Raw genomic sequence first — 20,257 nt, 5'->3', positions numbered from 1 at the left:
AGTGTTTCCAAATAAGACATTCAGGTTCAAATTCCCTCATTTCCAACAATTGAATTATAATAAATAAATAAATAAATTTTGAAACCGCTTGTAACTCAGCCTGCAGGAGTAGGATTTGGGAAGTGCTGGATAAAAAAGAAAAGATTGGATAGAGAGAAAAACAAAGGCAGCCATTTTTAAACGCACGTACATAAGCATCGGCAGTAAAGAGGAAGACTACTGCCGAGAGATGAAGGCATCCGCTGAACACATGTACATAAGCAAGTCTGGGCAGCAACCTTTATCTGTAATACATGCGCGTATACAACTAATATATACATTTGGGCTATATACATTGATAACTTAAGCCTATAGAAATAAGGTAATACTAATATGAACACAATAGTTTAACAGGTAATACTAATATGAACACAATAGTTTAACTTCACATGAACCCATGTACGCTCCTCAAGTGGGAGTAGCAGTCATCACCGGTTCCAAAGAACTCCAAGCAGGCCCAGCATACGTGCTTCCCACACCTACACTCAATGTGGTTGCATCCTTCAAGCTTCTCGATTGTAAACCCACATGAAGGACAGGTCTTCACATTTACTTTGTCCTTGCACCACACCTTCAAGGAAGAATCCGGATCTTCCTTGAACTCCCGGTACATCTCACATGACAGATACGGATGATACTCTAAGTGGCACCTGGTACAAGTCTCTACATAACAAGCCCCACAGAGAAATGGCTCACCACGGCTACCAGGATCTGCCACTCGGTAAACTGAAGGACAGTCTGGAGATGGGCAAAACCTGTACATGCCCCCACTCAATGCCACAAATCCACCCACGGAAGCCCTGAAGAGTTCTTCCAACTTTTCACTTGTCAAGAGAGACCTCAAATCAGTAAGCAAAATAGGAGCCCTGCAGCCCTCATACGCACAGCATATTGGGAAACTATCATGGTTCTTGATTGCAGACTCGCACTGCTCTACCAGACACAACCGACAGAACAAATGCCCACAGCCTTCAAGCTGGTAACCATCGTCAACCTCACACAAGCAAATGGCACAAGCAGTTTTATTGTTAAAACTTTCAGTCGAACCAACTCTCATCTGTGCAATCTCTTGAATGATCTCATCCACTTTTGGCTTTAATTCTTTGCTGCCATGAATTGAGATGATATGCCGTCGAGTATTGAGAGTAAACTCAGCCCCAGGTACCTTCTCTTTGAGACCATGGAGGTCTGGTCCAAACTTACACACCATTTCCTTCATTAGGTTGGGAGGCAAAACTCCACCTCGAAGATGGATCTCAAGTTGCTTGCTTTCATGAAGGGTCAAAAGGGATTCAATCAATTTCTTCTCTGCCAACGCAACCTTTTCCGGATAACCATACACCCTAACATTAAGGCTATGCCTGTCAAAAAAAATGAAGGTTCCTGTCTCTTGTTCTACTGACAATTTCAAATTGATTCCATCTCTGGAGAATAGATGCTGAAGTACAGTTGGGGTGAGGCTGTCATGGACTATGGTCTTCCCTCTCATAAGCTCCTCCACAGGTCTTCTCAGATCTGCCACAATTTTTGTAGCATTTGCAGATATCTTCACTCGATAGGAACCATTAAAAGTCCTATCTAGAGTGCACTCTGCACCTGAAAAAGACAACTCACAACTGTTAGCACAGTAATTGTGGAACTAGTATCCTGAATCTACATGATTTTTTTTAATGAACCTACATAATTATTCTGCAACAGGCTCATCACATCCTAAAAACTGGATCTTAAACAACAACAATGAAAAGATTCAAGCTGCTGCAGTATTGCATGGGGAATTCCCAAAAAGCATTATTACCCAAGTAGGAATGTCCTAATTATCAAAATTTGAAATCGTAACACAATCACACAAGGAATAGATATTGCACTTGATCTTAGCCAAACGGCAGAGAAAGGTATACAACCACACAAGGAAAAATAAGATATAAACTTCTTTATTCATTTCACCTAGTCATTCCAATTGAAAGATGAAAGCCAATTAAAAGTTCCGAAAAGAATTCCCAAAAAGTATCATTACCCAAGTAGGAATGTCCTAATTATCAAAATTTGGAATCATAATACAAAATCACATAAGTAACAGATACTGCACTTGATCTTAGCCAAAAAGTCGAGAAAGGTATCAAAACCACATGAGGAAAAATAAGATATATACTCCTCCTTTATTCATTTCACCAAGTAATTCAGGTTGAACAATGAAAGCAAATTAAAAATTCCGAAAGGAATTCCCCAAAAGTGTCATTACCCAAGTAGGGATGTCCTACTTAACAAAATTTGGAATCATTATACACAATCACATAACAGATTCCCCTCCCCCCTCCCCTCAAAACATAACAGATACTGCACTTGATCCTTAGCCAAAAAGGCCGAGAAAGGTATCACAACCACATAAGGAAAAAGAAAATGAACCCCTCCCTAATTCATTTCACCTAGTCATTCAGGTTAAACAATGAAAGCCATTTAAAATTTCCAGCAGTGTCAACAAAATTTGGAAACTACATGAAGCAAACTTATTTTACAGAATCTCACTAAAAATAACATAAGAAAAACTAGCACTTCCATCTTGCTCCTCAATATTGAGATAAAGAATGAAGGTGTTCATATATATATATATATAAATATGTTTTTAAGAATTTCCTGTGGCACCCATACTCTTCAAGAAAACAAATAGTCCTTCCAATTTGGTTTAGCATTAAGCCAAACACCGGACAGGTTTATACATTAAGTCCAGGGAATTAGCCCAATACTAAAAGAGTGAGATGGAGATGGTACCTCAAGAGACCAACTCAAGCTTAGCAGATATATAACCAGGAGAGGCTATCTCATGAGACCAAGCTCTCACAACATGTGAGACCCACACATGCTGTGAGAGATAGGCCGCATGAAAACGTTCATAAGATAATTTTCCAATACCCAGAGCATCAACAGTACCAATACATAACAGCAGGCAAGGTATTCATCTTGCAAACAATGCTTAATTGTGTCAACGTTAACACAATAATGATGTATAATTGCGATTGTTCCTATTAACAATTTTGGATGCACAGCGAACCTTTGTCCAATTAAGTACAATATCATGTATGAATATTGGGTGTTCATGGATCAAGTTCAAATCAACTTGTCACCTGATCCGATCCCATCAGGTTGGAAAATCTATAACCAATGCCAATTAACAGTACCCAACCAACACACCTGAACTCAAAGGATAAAAAGGGGTATGGATAAGGGTTTTCTGACCCATGAGAAAAGGTCAAAATCAGCTAAAATGGCAGGTCAAGTCAGGTTGGCCCAGAGGTTGAGCTGGTTGACTCTTCTTTTAGGAAGGGAAAAACCCATTTACTTCAACCATTTTTAGCTTTGTTTGTTTCATAGTTCTTCACTCTCAAATATTTATTCCTCAGGGTTCAAGTGATAGCCAAGCAGTAATGGCGTCTTTTGTGGTGCCCCATGTCTATGGTTTGAAATGCACCTCGCCCTCCCCACTATTTACCTATCACAAAAAATCTTTCTTTCTCAATTTCTTCACTTTACAATTCTCAATCTTTCTCCTTCTCTAAGTCTAGTGAGGATCAATCTTCCTCACCAGCATCACAATTTATCATCACCTCTTTGGTCTCACATTCTCAATTAGCAATTGTTGATAAGCCAATTTTCGACCTCTCTCTACTAGGAACGCCATAAACTTCTACAGATTACTTTGCTAAACAAACATTGTCCTATGCAATCCATACATGAACAAATTATTAAACCATTTTTTTAATAACTCAATAGTTACAAAAAGAAAATATATCAAAAATTTTTTTTTTTAATGTGACCAATTTGATATGAATGCTTTTTCTTGATAGGTAATAAAAACTTTATTAAGAAGAAAAGTACAATGAGTTTACGATAGTAAACTCACTACATAAAAGCGGATACAAACAGATCAAAGGGAAAGGGTAACAGAATTAATGAAATCAAGCAAAGAAGTACAATGTGTAAAACCCCAAATATGAGACCACTCAAGCAAGGTCCTAGTTAGTAAAAATCATGGTGTCTGTGGCATTTACATGGAGTGCCCATTTAAATTAATATTTGAATTCTGACACGGTCCAGACACCATGGCCAAAAAAATTGAAAAAGAAAAAGTTCGGTTCCTTAAATCTATACTCCTTAAGGTCTTTGACAGCATGTTTAGTATAAGTGTTTTTTGGGTACTCTTGATCTGCACTCTGGCCACTCAGAAAGTCAAATGGGTGCTGCTCAAAGCCCATTGGCTCTCCCTCCAAGCTTCAGACTTTACTTACAAAGCGTAGAAAGGATGTGATCCACTAATTTCTACAACTTCATTTTCAATGGTAGGTAGCTACCTCCTCTGAGTTCCATTCGCTACTAGTCTCACTCCTATGGGATTATTTTCCCCCACACACCCCCCCCCCCTCCTTGCAATCCCAATTTTGGGTTTGAACTCAATGGCTGGCCCGTAACATTGTCACTTCTCACATGGCCATCAAAATAGGAGATGCGATTGCGCATGTTTCTCATTGTCATGTAGGGACCAATTTTGGTCAAAGAGTCAAGTGCACAAGCCTCTTGGAGGCTAGGCTCAAAGCGCAAGCACACATTTGATTGAAGTAAAGCTCACACTTTTCAAATATAATATATAATAACCTATAATACAAAGATATTTAACATATAATAATAAAAAAGTTAAAAACAAATTAGCAATATATTTTGCCTATTAGCTACTTATCAATATATATTATATATACACACACATATATTTTCCTATTAGCTAAAATGGATGGTACAATTGTACAAAGTTTGTGGGTTCAAATTTTACTTAAGTAAATTCAATTTCTTAAAAATTTTATATAGTAAATTTGAAACAATTATGAATGGAACATATGATAATAATCCAGATATAGAAAGTTTAAATATAACAATTTTATATAATTATCTAGTGCTTTATAAAAATATATAGATGTGATAGCTATGATAAAAATTAAGAATAAGGTAAAATTAAAATATATCAAAAGGCAAAGACTGAAAAGCAAAAGAATAGAAAATTATCGTTGTTCATGTCTTTTGAGATGTAAAAAAAATTGTATAATAAAGCACCTTAAGAACAGTGTTCATATAATACATAGATGTCCATCTCATTTGTTTCAAGATTGAACCGTTAATTTTAGAGATTCATATATTCTTAGCAAACAAATTATTAAAAAAAAAAAAAAGGGTGCCTAGGCATGCTTTTTGCTCCTTCAAAATGCACCAGATTAGTGTGCCTCAGGTGCACTTCATTAAACGAGCTTTGCTTCGGCCAAGTGAAGCATTTAGACCTTGGGGCTTTGAGCTTTAAGCGTGCCTAAGCTTAGTTTTAACAACACTGATCTAAACATAACATTTAAAAAAAAAAAAAAAGATAAATAACATGATTTAAAATATGAAAAAAGCCAAACAAAAGCAATGGAACCTAACTTTTCATAGAGATTTTCTAACTTTATTAGGTGGATGTTAATCAGTTAATGTCCACGTGAATATATCAAAACATATGTACAGGCCTATGTAGCATTCATTATATTGCTCCCTTTTGAAATGAATAATACAAATTTCTAATTCTAATTTAAAAGAACCAATACATTTTTCAATCAACTTTTAGATGTGTACTGTTTTCAAACATTTCAATGCTTTAACTTATTTCTATAAGCTAAAATAAACATAAATTGGGGGTTCAAATGCCTTCCACCAAAAACAACAATTTGCAGGTTCAAGTCAAGATATCAACTTCGCCCAACAAAAATTTGAGGGTAAGGCTGCATACCTATGTAGCACAAATACCAACATGACAGGAAACATAATACAACACAAGACACAGCAACACAGCAATTTTCTAAAAATTAGGACACGACACGATAGGGATACAAAAAATAATTAATTAATTAATTAAAATATATGTTTAGTTATATTTTAAGTTTATTTTAGGTTTTTTTTAAAAATAACCATTAACTAATTTAAAAGAAATGATAAGATAGAAAAGAAGCACCATGATATCCATAAATAATTCAATTAAAAAATAAATAAAACAATATAATTCAATAATTTGGGTAATTAACATTTTAACAATACTCTTATTAATAAATAATAGTATTCTTTTTACATAATAGTTTCTAACAATAATAATAAATAATAGTTTCTAAAAAAAAGTTAAGTATTCTTTTCTTTTCTTTTTTTTTTTTTATGTAAAGAAAAATAAAACAATTAAAAAAACTAAAAACTAAAAGTAGTCCCATGGTTGATAGTTGATGCAGAGGGTTCTAGAAAGGTAAACAGCCATACATGTGAAAAACAGCCAAACACAGGCAATGGACAAGAGAGGCAAGATCAGCAGCAAAGTATCAAGATGGAGCTGGCGAGGTGCAACGGGCTTGCTTAAGGGTGGAACCAGGATTTTTTGTCTTCCGCGCGGGGGGGGGGGGGGGACTAAACTATCATATTGATTCACAATTCCAGAAAAAATCAAAGTACCACACACATATAAGTCTTAAATTTTTATTCCAAAGTTAATCATAACTCAATTGTTTTTGGCTTGCCCATATTTTTCTAAGCTTTAAGAAAATAATATGACTCACAAATTAACTTTTACCTATAACAAAAGATTTTTGTTATTAGAAAATTTTAATCAGTGTAATTCGTATTAGGACTCAAAACACTAACAAAGATAAATGACCAATTAAGCATATTAAGGTCATTTCATTTTTCTTTCCCCCAAATTTCTCTTATTCCTTTGAACAACCAAGTAACATTTATTATTTATAGAAAGTAAATAAAAGTATTTAACAAAACTATACTAAATTTACAAGAAGACATAAATAAATTAAAGAAAGAAATCATAAACCATGAGATAAACAAAAAGAAATGAAAAAGGGAAGAACTGAAAAAGAATTTTGCACCTTCAAAGAAGAACATTATGCTTAGGGATAGGGGATCCAAAGATGCCCCATATCAAATGCAATCTGGAGTCACTAATTTGTCTGGATTTGAAGCCAAAAATTTTAAAGTTGAAACAAGAGTCGAAGGAGATATTTGGTGGAGAAGAAGAAAGAAATAATGGTTCGAACCAAGATGGCAGTGGCCTATGCTGATGCTGCCAATAATCTACAAGTGAGACTTGAAATAAAGCACCAAGATGGCAGTGGCCTATGCTGATGCTGCCAATAATCTACAAGTGAGATGTGAAATAAAGCACCGGGTAGCCAAAGGAGAAGGGGACTGGTGACTGGGTTTTGGGTAAAGCCTTTCAAAAAAGACATTTGAGTTGTTGGAACTTGAAAAGGAAAGTAAGAGTTGTGAAAGGTTTGGGAAAAGATGATAAAGTTGGTGAGTCTTACATGTCTAAAAGATATATTTATATATAATATACCTAAAAATGTTAATTAATTCATTCTCACGGTTTTTCAAGAATTGTTATGCCATCATGGAATCTGCATCCTTCTTCTGAGAGTGAGATGCAAACACCCCCCCCCCCCCCACCTTTTTTTTTCTAAAAAACTTATCATGAGATACCAAATCCAAAAGAAAGGATTCAAACAAAGTGCATCTTGCTTCATAAATGTTTGACTTGACTGTGCTAATAATGATAATATGAAGTAGCTAGTAAAAAGAACCTACATCACAACAGCTTCTAACATAAAAGAACAGGTGGTTAAATTTAACTATCCTCTGAGCACACGCTCACGCGCGTGCTCAAAGGCTTTTCTATTTTTTATGTAAAGGTTAATAATAAAAGAGCCTCTGAGCACGCTTTATGGGGATATTTAAATTTGTTGGGTAGAAGTTCGAAGTTGTTTGTGTGACTAAAATGTGGGTGTACGGCTGGTTTTTTTTTTTTCAATAACGGTAGATGTGTTTTTTTTTTTTAATCAATACGGCAAATGTGTTTTTATAAAGAGAAGTGTGTTTGTTTTAATTTTAATTTTTTTATAAATGGATAAAGCAATTTGAAAATCTTCATGAGAGGAATCCTATTTTGTAGGCAACTTTTTAGTGAGAGTGAAAGATGTATCTACTTATCCAAAAAAAAAATGTGTATATATCTATTTAGTTTAGTTTTTTTTTAATAACTTTTTTTTTTTTTTTGGTTATTTATTTTCTATTTAACCCAAAAAAAAAAAAACAATAAACGTATAATTGCTTTGAAGTGGGTTAGTGAAAGAGTGTTCCTATTTTGTAGGCAATACTTTAGTGCAAGTTAGACATTTATTTTTACTAGACTATCCTTTAGCTTTGTCTCTACTTAAACCTAGGGATGTAGAGGTATTTTGGAACAAAAACAAAAAAAATCCAGTCCAAACAGGAGAAGCCCCTTAAATAGTTTTTTTTTATAAGTACAAAGTCCCTTAAATAGTAGTATAGATAAGGAAAATAGTCACGAAATTTGATCAAAGAAAAAAACAAATAAAAACCAAATAGAATCAAACTGAACATTAAAATGAGAAACAAGCACAATCAGAAGACAACCCCAAGACTCGCAAAAAACCAAAAAGGAAAAACAAAATTTAAGAAAGACAAAAGTAACAGATAAACATCCATATAAGAAAAAAGGAATATGCATAACTAGAATTACCCTTTAAATGCCTGAAGCTTGCAAGTAAAGACTCCAGTTGCTTCTTTATCACACAATAGACGGGCACTGGGCATGACAAGGAGCTATGAAATAACTGTTGGCACTTTATCTTCTGCCAGGAAAGACAACCAGGCAAGACTTTCCCTTCCAGTTGCTCTAAAGCTTTTGCCGCCTCCAAATGTAATCTTCCATCAAAAGTGATCGTAGCTTTCATGAAAGCATCCTTTGGTTCAGGTTGGAAGACCTGAACTCGGCAGCAGTTGGTGTGGGGGTTCCTTTTAGGCATAAAGGAAGAGATTTCTTTCGCAAGTCCTTCTTCACAAGTACTGCATGGTGGATTTTCTACAGCAATTCCTCTCACCAAGAAAAAATCCAGTATTCTTCTACTCGTAGCAGACCTCAACACTTCTAAAATTTCGGCTTCAGAGAGATCTTTATCAATTCCACCTATCATAACACTATCTGGAGACTTGTTGCCAACTTCACAACGAACATACTTTCCTCCTATTGCCAGGTTAGAGAAATCATTAATCATAAATCGAACTTCATTTTCTGCACATTTAACAATAGCAAACCCTTTACTCATCCTGCGTGGCCAATAAACTTTAGCTCTAACAGCAGGAAATGAAAACATTTTATGATCCCCTCCCAATGTTGGCTGTGAGGGAACAACCCTTAAGTAGCCGTTGAATTTATCTTCACATTGTTCAGCGGCTTTCATAGAGGCATCAGGAGTAAGAAAAGTTATCCTGCCCCACTTCTCTTTCTCATTACTGTCCTGTCCATTGCCTGTAAACTTGTGGATGGCACAGATACTACCAAACTTCTCAAAATACATTATGAGCTCCTTATCATTAATGGCATCCAAATTTGAATGGTACACATCAACAGTCAAAGATCTCTTATCAAGCTCCAAATGTTTGATCTCAGCACCAGCCCCAAAAAGTGCTATAGATGGTGCGACACCAGTTCCATGATACAAGAATTTCTCCATGCATTCATTAAGCAACCATTTCCGTTCATACTCCAACACACCATTTACCAAACTAACAACCTTTTCCATGTCTTGTGAAGTGGCATATAACCGAATCTCATTCAGGTCAACATTGACTTCAATGCCAATATGTTCATTCATGCAGTCTGTTCGTATACGTGATATCAGACCCAGCAGATTATTATTGGACTTCCCACAAAATCTTTTAAGGAGAGTGCTACCAAAACCAGTCAACACCCTCACCTGCAACCTACGTCTTTCCATCTCAGATACATCAAACAGGGGGGGAGGGTCAAGGGCAGACAAAGATTCTAGGTCAACACCAGTAACACAGACCAGATATTGGTTAGAAATGGATAAGATTTCCCCAAAAACCACCCAACTAGGCTTCTGACTGAATATTAGCAACGAACTTGAGGGATGCAGCTGAACATGATGTCCAGTTAATGCCACTTCATATCCAAGTCGATCATATCCAGAGTACACAGCTACATTTTCTGCGAGGGAAGAGAGTATTACCTTTTTCATAAAGTTATCATTCTCAGTAGACTTACAAGGATCCCATTTCCAAAGAGTTGGAGTGATAAATTGAAGTTCATTTTGGAGGCAAGCTTCTAATTCCTTGACCATGTCTTGGCATCTCCGCATGGATTTGGCATTGATGCTGTTTTCCCAACACCACTTGTTTCTCCCCTCCTGAGACGTAGCCTCCCATTCCTTGTAAACAGAAAGAAGAGTAAAGAGGTCACCATTGTGATGACAAAACTGAACCTTAAGGCAATCAGATTTTTGTTTGTCTTCATCATTACCAACTCTACAAAATATGCTACTGGCATTTGCCATTACAGCAGCAAGAACAACACCCTCTCGTGGCAGCTGATGATGTATGCAGCCAAGGATTAGTTTACCAAGCCGAGGCTCAACACCCAATTTAACCAACCACTGACCTTCAAGAGTTAATTGAAGAACACCGCTATTCCATGTCACAGCTCCTAATTGAACAAGATTTCTAATGGCCATTTCAATAGCTTTAGCACTAGGTGCATCAACAAAATCAAATTCCTGTACATTCTTGATGCCTAAAGCAAGGATCCTAAGAACTGCTACTCCAAGATGAACTCTACGAATCTCAGGTTCATGGTTACGAGGCATAGATTCATAATCAGATTCTGAGTAGAGTCTATAACACCTTCCAGGTTCTGTTCTCCCAGCACGCCCAGCTCGTTGATCAGCGGAACTCTGGCTGATCCTGCAAACCTTGAGTACATTCATGCCACTGCCAGGCTCAAATTTACTATCTTTAACCATGCCAGAATCAATTACATACTTGACCCCAGGAATCGTTAGCGATGTCTCCGCAACATTGGTAGCAAATATAACTTTTCTTTTTCCCAGGTAGTTTTGGAAAACACGAAATTGCTCCTCATAAGAAAGCTTCCCATGTAAAGGTAATGCAACCGCAGAGGGAGCAACAAACTTTTCACAGGCCCATTCTACTTCCATCTGAGAAGTCAAAAAGGCAAGAATTGTACCCTCTTCCTCGGTTTTGGCAACCTCAGTTGCCTTCTTCACAACCTCAGACACATATGAAACAACAAAATCAGAACAAGAATTTCCTTCAGTTACACAAGGGACATATCTGACATCAACTGGAAAGTTTCTTCCCACCACATTAAAAATTCCACACTTAAAAAAATATTCTGAGAGCTGGTTTGCATCAGCAGTAGCTGACATTATAATAACCTGCAAATCATCCCTACGATACAATAAACCCTTGATCAATGCCAGAAGGAGATCAGTGTTCAAGCTCCTCTCATGGGCCTCATCAATTATGATACACGATATCCCAGATAAATTATTATCATTCATGTAATGCTGCAGTAAGCAGTGGTCTGTCATATATATTGCCTCGTAATCAAATTTCTGAGAAGATGAAAATGCGGGATAGCAACCTATTGATTTATTTCCAGAACACCCACTACTTTCTTCTTTGACCCTATCTGCCAATGAGAGGGCAGCTATCTTGCGGGGCTGAGTACATACAACAGACTCTTTGGCAGCAACTCCTGAATCCACAAGAAATTGAACCAACTGCGTACTCTTTCCTGAACCAGTCTCTCCTATCAAAACCATTATCTGTACAAATGGAGGCAATCATAAGAAAGACCAAAAGCAGATAAAAAAAAATATAAATAAATAAGTTAGACATCTAAAGATGGTTCAAGCTGTTTTTGAGTTAAAAACATGAAAATTAAAATTATAAAAAATAAAAAAGTGAAATATAAATATTTTTGAGGGGGGAGGGGGAATACCTAACCAGGCACACAGTAATATTAAATGATTCCACATTAAAGAAGCATTCTCCAGATTTTTTTAACCTTCAATTACATGCTTTTTCTTTTCTTTTCTTTGGGGAGGAGAGAGAGATAAGTAATAAAATTATACTCTTTTAAAAAATGAAAAAAGGGCAAAACCTTAGTACATGATAAGTGTACAATAGATACGCCTAAAAAAATCTAAGAAAACCAACAAAGAGTAAGAAGTAAAACCCCCCTATCTCATCCAATTCAAAAGAAAACTCAGAAATAATAATCTCAGTTTAACCAATGACACTTCAATTCCATCAAAAGTCCTTGCAATTCTATCTCTTCAAATGTAGTGCATCAAAAATAAAGGAATAGCATTCCACAAATCAAAATTTTGATGTTTTTTAAAGCCTTTCCAACACACCAGATATTACCTCACTGAATTAGGCATTACCCAAAAAATCCCACAAAAAGCAGAAGCTAATGTCCTGAGCTCCTGTACAATAGCAAAGTATCTCTTTAATTGCTTTCCACGTGCAATAACAATCAACAATGATTTCTTGTGCTTTCTTATGTTATCCACCCTTACAATCTTACCATCAGCCTCTGTCCAAGTGAAAAGAGCTTCCTTCATCAGAACCTTTGCCTTCTGAATGGCTCGCTATGGAAAATCCTCCACTGATACTCATTGTAAAGCCCAATAATAAAAAATAATTTCAAAATTCAAATTTGTATACATTGTTCACTCATCTTATTCATTCCCCTCCAATTGACTCACGCCACATATAGTTTGCCAAAAAAAAAATTTATCCAAAGATTCTTGCTCCCAATCATGCAATGCCCATGAGAATGTAGAACACTGATGAAGCAAATCATTAGCTTCATGTATGTACTCCATGTTAGTTGCGTGCATCATCATCTACTTTTAATTACAGCAGATTAGCTAAGAACATAGTTGTAGAACTGTACAAGTGCATGAATATTTTTTGATAAGTTAAATGTACAAGTGCATGAATGTCATGAATTGCAATCTGTTCTCAATTGAACGATCCAGAATTGCAGTTTTACTTCTCCCTGTACATGTTATTTTCATGGTGGGAACCTTATAAATGGAACCATTGCAAGCAACACACATCCACAATCAGTGAACACCTCTCAGAGTTGCCCTCATACACCTGATACTACTTCCCATTAAATCGGGATAAAAACATTTCGAATAGAAATTAACAATCAAAAATTGGCATGAACTAGCATTGGGTTTGATAGAAGCACACATCTAAGTTCCCCGACTCCTCTCGAGGTTGACTTGACTTTTTTTTTTTTTTTTTTTGAGGTTGACTTGACTACTTAATGTAATTTGTTTTTCTTTTTAATTCCAAAAAGTGATGAGCAACTAGAAAATGAGTTATGTCTAGAAAGTGATGATCATCAATCCATGTTATGAGCAAGGAAGACATTTAAAGGGTAAATTTCTTCTTCGTCCTTCTCTTCTTTTAACCAATTTTTCCATGGCCTTCCAACAGAGCTTTTTCGACAAATTTTCGTTACATTTTGTTAGAATTCCAGGTAATGGAAAGTTTACGTCACACCATGCTCTACAATTCCTTTTACCCCATACATGCATATAAACAAAAATATTATCATCCAATTCTCTTTCTCACCAATATCCCTCAAAGTTCTAATTTTGAATATCCCAATGAGCTCTAGCTCAAATGGCACTTCCTCCCCTTCTTAAGAACAAGGTGCAGTAGGAGAGATCATAAGTTCAAGACCCACCCATATGCATGTGTGTAACTTACCAATCAAAAAGTCCAAATTTTTAACATATCATCATCATCACCATCATCAAATATTATCATCCAATTCTCTCCCTCCCACTAATATCCCTCGAAACACTTCAAAAATTTGAACTTGATCATCTCCTTTCCTACCCTCTAACTAACACAACAAAATGCCTTCGAATTTGTTACAACAACAAGCCTTAGTCCCATAGTTCTTACCTATAACAAATAAATAAATAAACCAAAACCACGATCTTTGGCGTGTATTCTTCACAAATGGCTAATTAGTACCTCAAAATACAAATACAAAAACAAAATTTTAAATAGAGGGCAAGAAAAAGAACCTGTTGGAGATGAATTTGCTGAAGAATGTCCCTCCTGTAAGCATAGATAGGCAAACCATCCTCTAGTCGCCGACGCTCCCTCGAAATCAAGCAATAAATCCGGTTCCAATCAAAAGAAGCACCGAACTTCAACACTTGCACACCCTCCTCTTCGTCCTTGTTTCCTTCCAAATGAGCCTGAATACAATTCATTGCAGACTTGAACTCTCCCAAACGTTTCCCAATCAAGTCTCTCTCCGCACTCAGCCCCTTCTTCCTGTCACAGAGCTGTTGACAAACGCCAGGTTTGTTCCGCCTACTCAGCAAATACGACACGTCGTCGATCTCATCCACCGTACTCTGCAACTTCTTCCGCCACTTCTTCACTTCCTCGCCTTCCATCAGCCGTATCACGCGGTCGGCGAATAAGGCTCGGAGCCGGTCCTCGAGCTCTCCGGCGGTGGAATTGGCGTCCTGATGGTTGCGTGCGAGGCAAGGCACGTAGCAGTGAACGCCTTCGAATCGCGAGTCCCAGAGATTGACCACGGCCTGAACGGCGTTGGCCTTTTCAAAGAAAAACAACCGGACTCCTCCGCCTCCGGATTGTAACGACGCGTGAGAGTCCGTCGAGAGCTTGCATTGAGAGATAAGGGAGTCGACATCGGAGCATCGAGGGCCACGGCGGTCGGCAAGGAGGTCGACAATGAATTTGCCACGGACGGGAGGGGCGGTGTGGCCTGGAGGACGATCGAGACGGTGGTTCGCCGGAAAACCGGACCACCGACGGTGAGGGTATTGAATAGGGCGGGAATTGGAGAGAGGAGAGTGAGGTCCACGCGGGGAGTGATGCGGTGGGTGATGGTGTTGCCCTGAGGCGTGATAGGGAGGATAGGTTTTCTTCATTGCATAACCACAGCGACTCTGAGTCTGAGTCCGAGTCCGAGTCCGAGTCAGTGTGTATTTTTTTTAGTGAGAGAAAGAAAGAGAGAGAAAGAGAAGGTGACGAGAATTGCGTAGAAGAGAAGGTGAGTGTGTGACTGACTGTGAATTTGGGAAATACCGAAACGATTCACTATTTGCAATTTGTATTTGTAGTTCGTGCTTTTAGTTTTAGCTTTTTTGCTTTGCCTTTTGGATTTTCTTTTTCTTTTTCTTTTCGGCTTTGAATTTGGGTACGCTCGCTTTTTTTATTATTATTATTATTATAAGGAAAATAGTGGCATTTATTAGACTTGATGGAGCAGTCGACGACTTGACGAGGACACAATTTAGTGAGAATTGGAAAAGTCGACTGGGAGCACTATCTAACGCACTCTGGTTCTAGAATGTTACAAATACCGGCCTCTGTTTTTATTTTTTATTTTTTTAAGTTTTTATTATTTAATTACGTGTGTGTTTAGGATTCGCCTTTTTTTTTTTTTTTTGGCTTTTAGATTCAACTCTTTCTTTTTAAAAAAAAATAATCTAAAGTTTTATCTTCTTTTTTAAAAAATAATCTAATTTTTAACTTTTTTTTTTTTTTATAACATATATAATGTAAAGTTATATATATATATATATATATATACACACTAACCTGAGCATTAGCAATAATGAAGCTAAATATCTATATAGTTATTTTAACTTCATCAAAACACAAAAATGCATGCTGCAATAGTGGCATCAGAGGTAAAAAAAATTAGCTTCTTACTATAATGCACAACTATTTATGGTTGTGTACTGTAGCAGGAAGCTAAAAAAGAATAATAATCTTTTATTAACTTCTCTCTCATCTCTCATTAAACAAATATTTTCTCTTTTCTTCCTTTCTCTCTCTCTTTCCGGCTTCTCTTCTTTCTTCTTTTTTCCTCCTCATTTTTTTTCTCTCTCTAGCTGTCTAGTGCCTCCCTCATCCCTCAACTTTGTTGGAGCTTGATTTCTAGGTTTCCGCCGATCTTCATCTTCATCTTCATATGTGCTGGGTTTCCGCAAATCCTTGTCTTCATCTGTGCTGAGTTTCCGCCAACCCACCCCTTTCGCTGACCCAGCTCATCGACCCACACCGTGTTTGTGCTGTGTTGGTGATTTTTGATTTTGTTTGTGATTAGTGATTTTGTTTGTAATTGGTGATTTTGTTTGGTTTGGGTTGAGGATAAAGATTACGTTTTTGGGCTTTTTTTTTTTTTTTTTTTTTTTTTGCTGTGGACTGGTGGTGGATGTTTGTGCTGTGTTGGTTTTTTTTTTTTTTTCTGTGAATGTTTTTATTATTATGCTAATGAGTTATTTGTATTATTTTAATCAAATAACTAAAAATATAAATCCATTGATGTTGGGTGTGAAGAGATAAAATAAATAAAGTGACTTTTGTAGGTGCCAAATAGCTATATCTTTAGTTTCACTGCTATGGATGCTCTAAGCACCCGCATGCTTATAGGCTTTTCTATTTTTTTAGATAAAAATTAATAATTTGCATATATTATAATTTAGAAATTTTTATTTTTATTTTTCAAATAAATAAAAATGATAAACTTTAGAGATAAGCAGTAATTTCTTTTTGAATGTGAAGGGGAAAAAAATCCTAAATTTTAGAAGTTCTTTTTTTAAATTCAAAATGAAATTTGTTATTTGACATTAACCATTTTTCTAAATTAAGTTACCCTCCATTAATGAGGGTATTTTTGAACTATATAAAAGTCTTGTTGAAATAGGAGAATCCTCTTTTATATAAATATATATATATATATATATATATATATATATATATATTGTGGGGCCCGACAACAGATGGACCAGATCCACCTGTTCACAGGAAGACTTAAGGCCCAAGCCGAAGAGGATAGTAGTCCAAGCCCAATAACGCAAAGCATCCATGTGCTAGAGAAGCCGCCGAGGAGGGTATAGCCCTCGGCTGGCCCAGAACTACACTAAGGAAAGGGGCAAAAGTGGCATAGGGATAATCTTGTAAGAAATCTGAAATATCTAGGAAAGGCTGCCCATACTACCTGTCCTAGACAGAGCTTTACCACTCACAGAGTCGTGTTCCTTTAGCCTACTTAACCACTCCCCAACAACTCAGGTCTAAAACTGATGGGACAAGTATCAGTCTTGAAAGGGTCGACCCTACACGTGGACGAAGGAAATTGAACGTATGCGAGTATAAAAGAAAAAATATGTAACCTAAACAAAGGGCCTCCAGTCCTACGGAAAAAAGAGAGGTGCTTCAAAGGAAAAGAAATTGAAACCATGCATAAATATCTTAAGAAATCCACGGCCGGGTAAACATGACTTAGCCTTTCGATCCCACTCTCTACAAATGATATTGTATGGGCCCATTTACGTGCGAACCCAACCCAACTGCGGTTCCACGCAAATCGTGTGCTTACATATATATATATATATATATATATATATATATATCACATAAATATTTAATATGATTCTTGTAAATTATAAAACATTATTAGTAGCCGTGTGATGCATAAAAAAAATGGAAAAAAAATATTTATATTATATATATAATAGTATATATCTAATCAATAACGATTAATAACAAAAGGCCAAAATAGAGAGATTATTTTTTAATTTAATTATAGTTTGGTTAGAGAATTGTCAAACTTAATTTAATAATTTGTTCAATCTTTGTTGTTACAATGAATACTGTAAGGACTCAATTTGTAACGACCCCAAACTGGTATTGGGTTCACACGTTTGAGAAACAAACAATAAAATTTGTAGAGCGTGGGCTGAAAGGCTAGGCCTTAGTCACCGGACAATGGTTAATCATGGTACTCATACAGAGGTGAACCATGTTTACTCAAGAAGTCTTTCTCCTCGACATGGCCTGGGAGGCTCTGGTTCTTGGCCTTTTTTCCCAGCCCCTTTTTTTGGATTGCTTACTTCTCTTTTTATATTAGCTTTTTCTCTTCCTCCAACATCCACGTGTAGGTTCAGCTTTCCAGGGTTGATACTTGTCCCATCAGCCCATACCCAAAGTGGTTGGGGGTGGTTGTAAAAACTGTAAAGCATTGCTCTGTCTGGCGCAGAGTATTTAATTGCAATAATGGCAGCCTTTCCTTTGTCCTTTGTTGTTATATTGTCCAGGGGTCCTTTCTCCATCAATGTGGAGGTGTTCAGCTTTTCCTTAAATTGTTCCTATACCGTACTTGCACTTTCTTTCAGGAGCGTGTTGGGATGCCGAGGATAGAATCATTCTCGGCTATATCTCTAGGCCATTTGGACCTTCACTGTATGTCCTCGGCAATATCCCTCCTCGGCTCGGGCCTTGAGCCCTAAAGTAAAGTGGGCCGGGGTCACAAGTTCTCTAGCCCCACAATAGCCCCTCAAAATCTTGCTGTCCGGCCCCTCAAACGGAGAGGAGGGTTTTGGTGACGTCGGGCCTATGTCACAGCTTGCCAAGCTTTATCCTTCATTAATGTCAATGTCTCTTCATTTGCCGGGGAAATGCTCCTGGTTATGAGACATTCCTTGAGTTTTACTCACATCGTGCTTTTGCCGTTTCATTACATGAGGCGCGTCTTTAATAAGTTCCCTTTACGAGGCAATGCCAATCCAACGGTTGTAGACGGCGTTGGGAGTTGAGTGGGAATTATCTCGTTTGTAACTTTTTTTGGAAATCTGTACAGATTAAATGCCACCAGACTTGCCTTCCATATAAGAAGCAAGGGAGGAGGTCATTTCATTGGCGTACAGACCCCTCAATCTTTTCAAATTCCTAAATCACCTGTTGTGCTCAAAGTCCTCACTGCTAGTGGGATTAAGCCTTAGGGAGTGATATGGTTGGGGCGAAGATGGGGGTGAAGGAACCACACTCTCTCCAAAAGCACTGGGTCTCTCCGAGACTCAAGATGGCTCGATCAGGGCAAGGGAGACAGAGACTCAAAGCATTTCTCCCTCTTGACAAGGCGGGAAAGAAGCCTTTTCTTCCTTTAGCCAAAATCCGAAGCAGATGTTGGTCGCATCAGATTTTTGGTGCAATAGCATTGGGGTTGCTCATCGTCGGTACCATCCACACTCTCTCGAGCGCTACTAACATGGCACTGGCCTGATGGGAGTCAGAGCTGGCAGGGGGACTAGGCATCCCCGCTTCCTCCTCTCCTCCTTCCCTAGTGCCTCCTTTTACCTCCACTTCTTCTTCTCTTCCATCACAAGGGGCACCCTGGTGCTTCTGCTTCTTCTTCTGCCTCTTCTCCCCTTCCATCAACGGGGTCATCCTGACACGCTTAGTCGCCATAAGAGTAGAATTTTGAAAGATTTATCGTTTCCTTGTATCTTTTTCCTTTTTGTTTTTCTTTTTGCTTTTGTAGTTAACTTCTGGTATAGGCTTGCTTAAGCCCTTCATTGTACACTGTACCATTTCTTTGTATTAATAAAAGATGGCTCTATTTTATTATAAGTATTCTTTCTTTTCTGCAATAGTTATATTGTGAATGGATGTGCTATTTTTTTTTTAATTCTGAACGATACTTAGGGCCAAAACCCTTGTTAACAAAAAGCTATTATTTTGAATTCATTGAGACTAACAGGCACAATAATGTCAACCTAAAAAAAGTTATACATACAAGACTAGCCGAGATAACAGTTGAATGCTCTGTATTGCATATGAGGTGATCATCCGAGGATGGGTAACCCAAAATGAACCATCCGAGAAGGTCGCCGAGCGCTAGGGTGCTTTGCCACGTTCCTGACAACATTCATAGCCTTAACCATTTTTGGCATCCGTTCCGAGGACCGAGGTATGATTGTACCGGGCCTAAGTACTCGTTTACATTATTTTCCCTAGAGTTGGGGATCCGAGGACAGGACGGGATTTCCATTCTGTCTAAGTTTTAATCCATTTTCTAATGACTAATCTCCCCATAGGTTTGAGTCCGAGGACCATGCAATACCTTGGTTCTGTTCAAAACTTAGAATTTTCTTTAAGTAGTTTGTTTCCCCATAGGTTTGAGTCCGAGGACCATGCAATACCTTAGTTCTGTCCAAAACTTAGAATAGAATTTTCTTTAAGTAGTTGGTTTCCCCATAGGTTTGAGTCCGAGGACCATGCAATACCTTGGTTCTGTCCAAAACTTAGAATTTTCTTTAAGTAGTTGGTTTCCCCATAGATTTGAGTCCGAGGACCATGCAATACCTTGGTTCTGTCCAAAACTTAGATTTTTTTTTTTTAAGTTTCGAGGATTAGCCCTCGGCCAAGGTGTGGGGTGTTAACCTGACGATGG

General features: G+C 37.3%; 1 protein-coding gene and 1 pseudogene across 2 annotated transcripts; both read right to left on the bottom strand.

The window, feature by feature from the left end:
* Positions 1 to 151: 151 nt before the first annotated feature.
* On the bottom strand, positions 152 to 15,186 carry LOC126732438 (ATP-dependent RNA helicase DEAH12, chloroplastic-like). 2 transcript variants are annotated; one of them, XM_050435287.1, is made up of 4 exons: positions 14,064 to 15,186; positions 8,639 to 11,768; positions 394 to 1,635; positions 152 to 361 (listed from the first exon to the last, which is right to left on the bottom strand). In XM_050435287.1, exons 1-3 carry the CDS (start codon positions 14,943 to 14,945, stop codon positions 425 to 427), a joined length of 5,223 nt encoding a protein of 1,740 aa, XP_050291244.1. In that variant the 5' UTR covers positions 14,946 to 15,186; the 3' UTR covers positions 152 to 361; positions 394 to 424. The 2 variants fall into 2 exon arrangements, with proteins under 2 accessions (XP_050291244.1, XP_050291243.1); XM_050435286.1 differs by having other exon boundaries at positions 152 to 1,635.
* LOC126690673 (U2 spliceosomal RNA) lies at positions 1,752 to 1,935 on the bottom strand (annotated as a pseudogene).
* Positions 15,187 to 20,257: the final 5,071 nt, after the last annotated feature.

This window comes from Quercus robur, chromosome 6 (genome assembly GCF_932294415.1).
Source record: "Quercus robur chromosome 6, dhQueRobu3.1, whole genome shotgun sequence".
In the NCBI taxonomy this organism is placed as follows: Eukaryota; Viridiplantae; Streptophyta; class Magnoliopsida; order Fagales; family Fagaceae; genus Quercus; species Quercus robur.
This window is presented reverse-complemented; position numbering and strand designations above follow the sequence as displayed.

What these genes read in the sequence shown, in the direction of transcription:
- LOC126732438 (XM_050435286.1), bottom strand. Translation starts at nt 14,945, where the DNA reads ATGAAGAAAACCTATCCTCCCTATCACGCCTCAGGGCAACACCATCAC. An exon ending in AGCAAATTCATCTCCAACAG is followed by an intron (nt 11,769 to 14,063) that starts GTTCTTTTTCTT and finishes CCATTTGTACAG; the next exon opens with ATAATGGTTTTGATAGGAGA. An exon ending in AAGCTTCAGGCATTTAAAGG is followed by an intron (nt 1,636 to 8,638) that starts GTAATTCTAGTT and finishes TGTCTTTTTCAG; the next exon opens with GTGCAGAGTGCACTCTAGAT.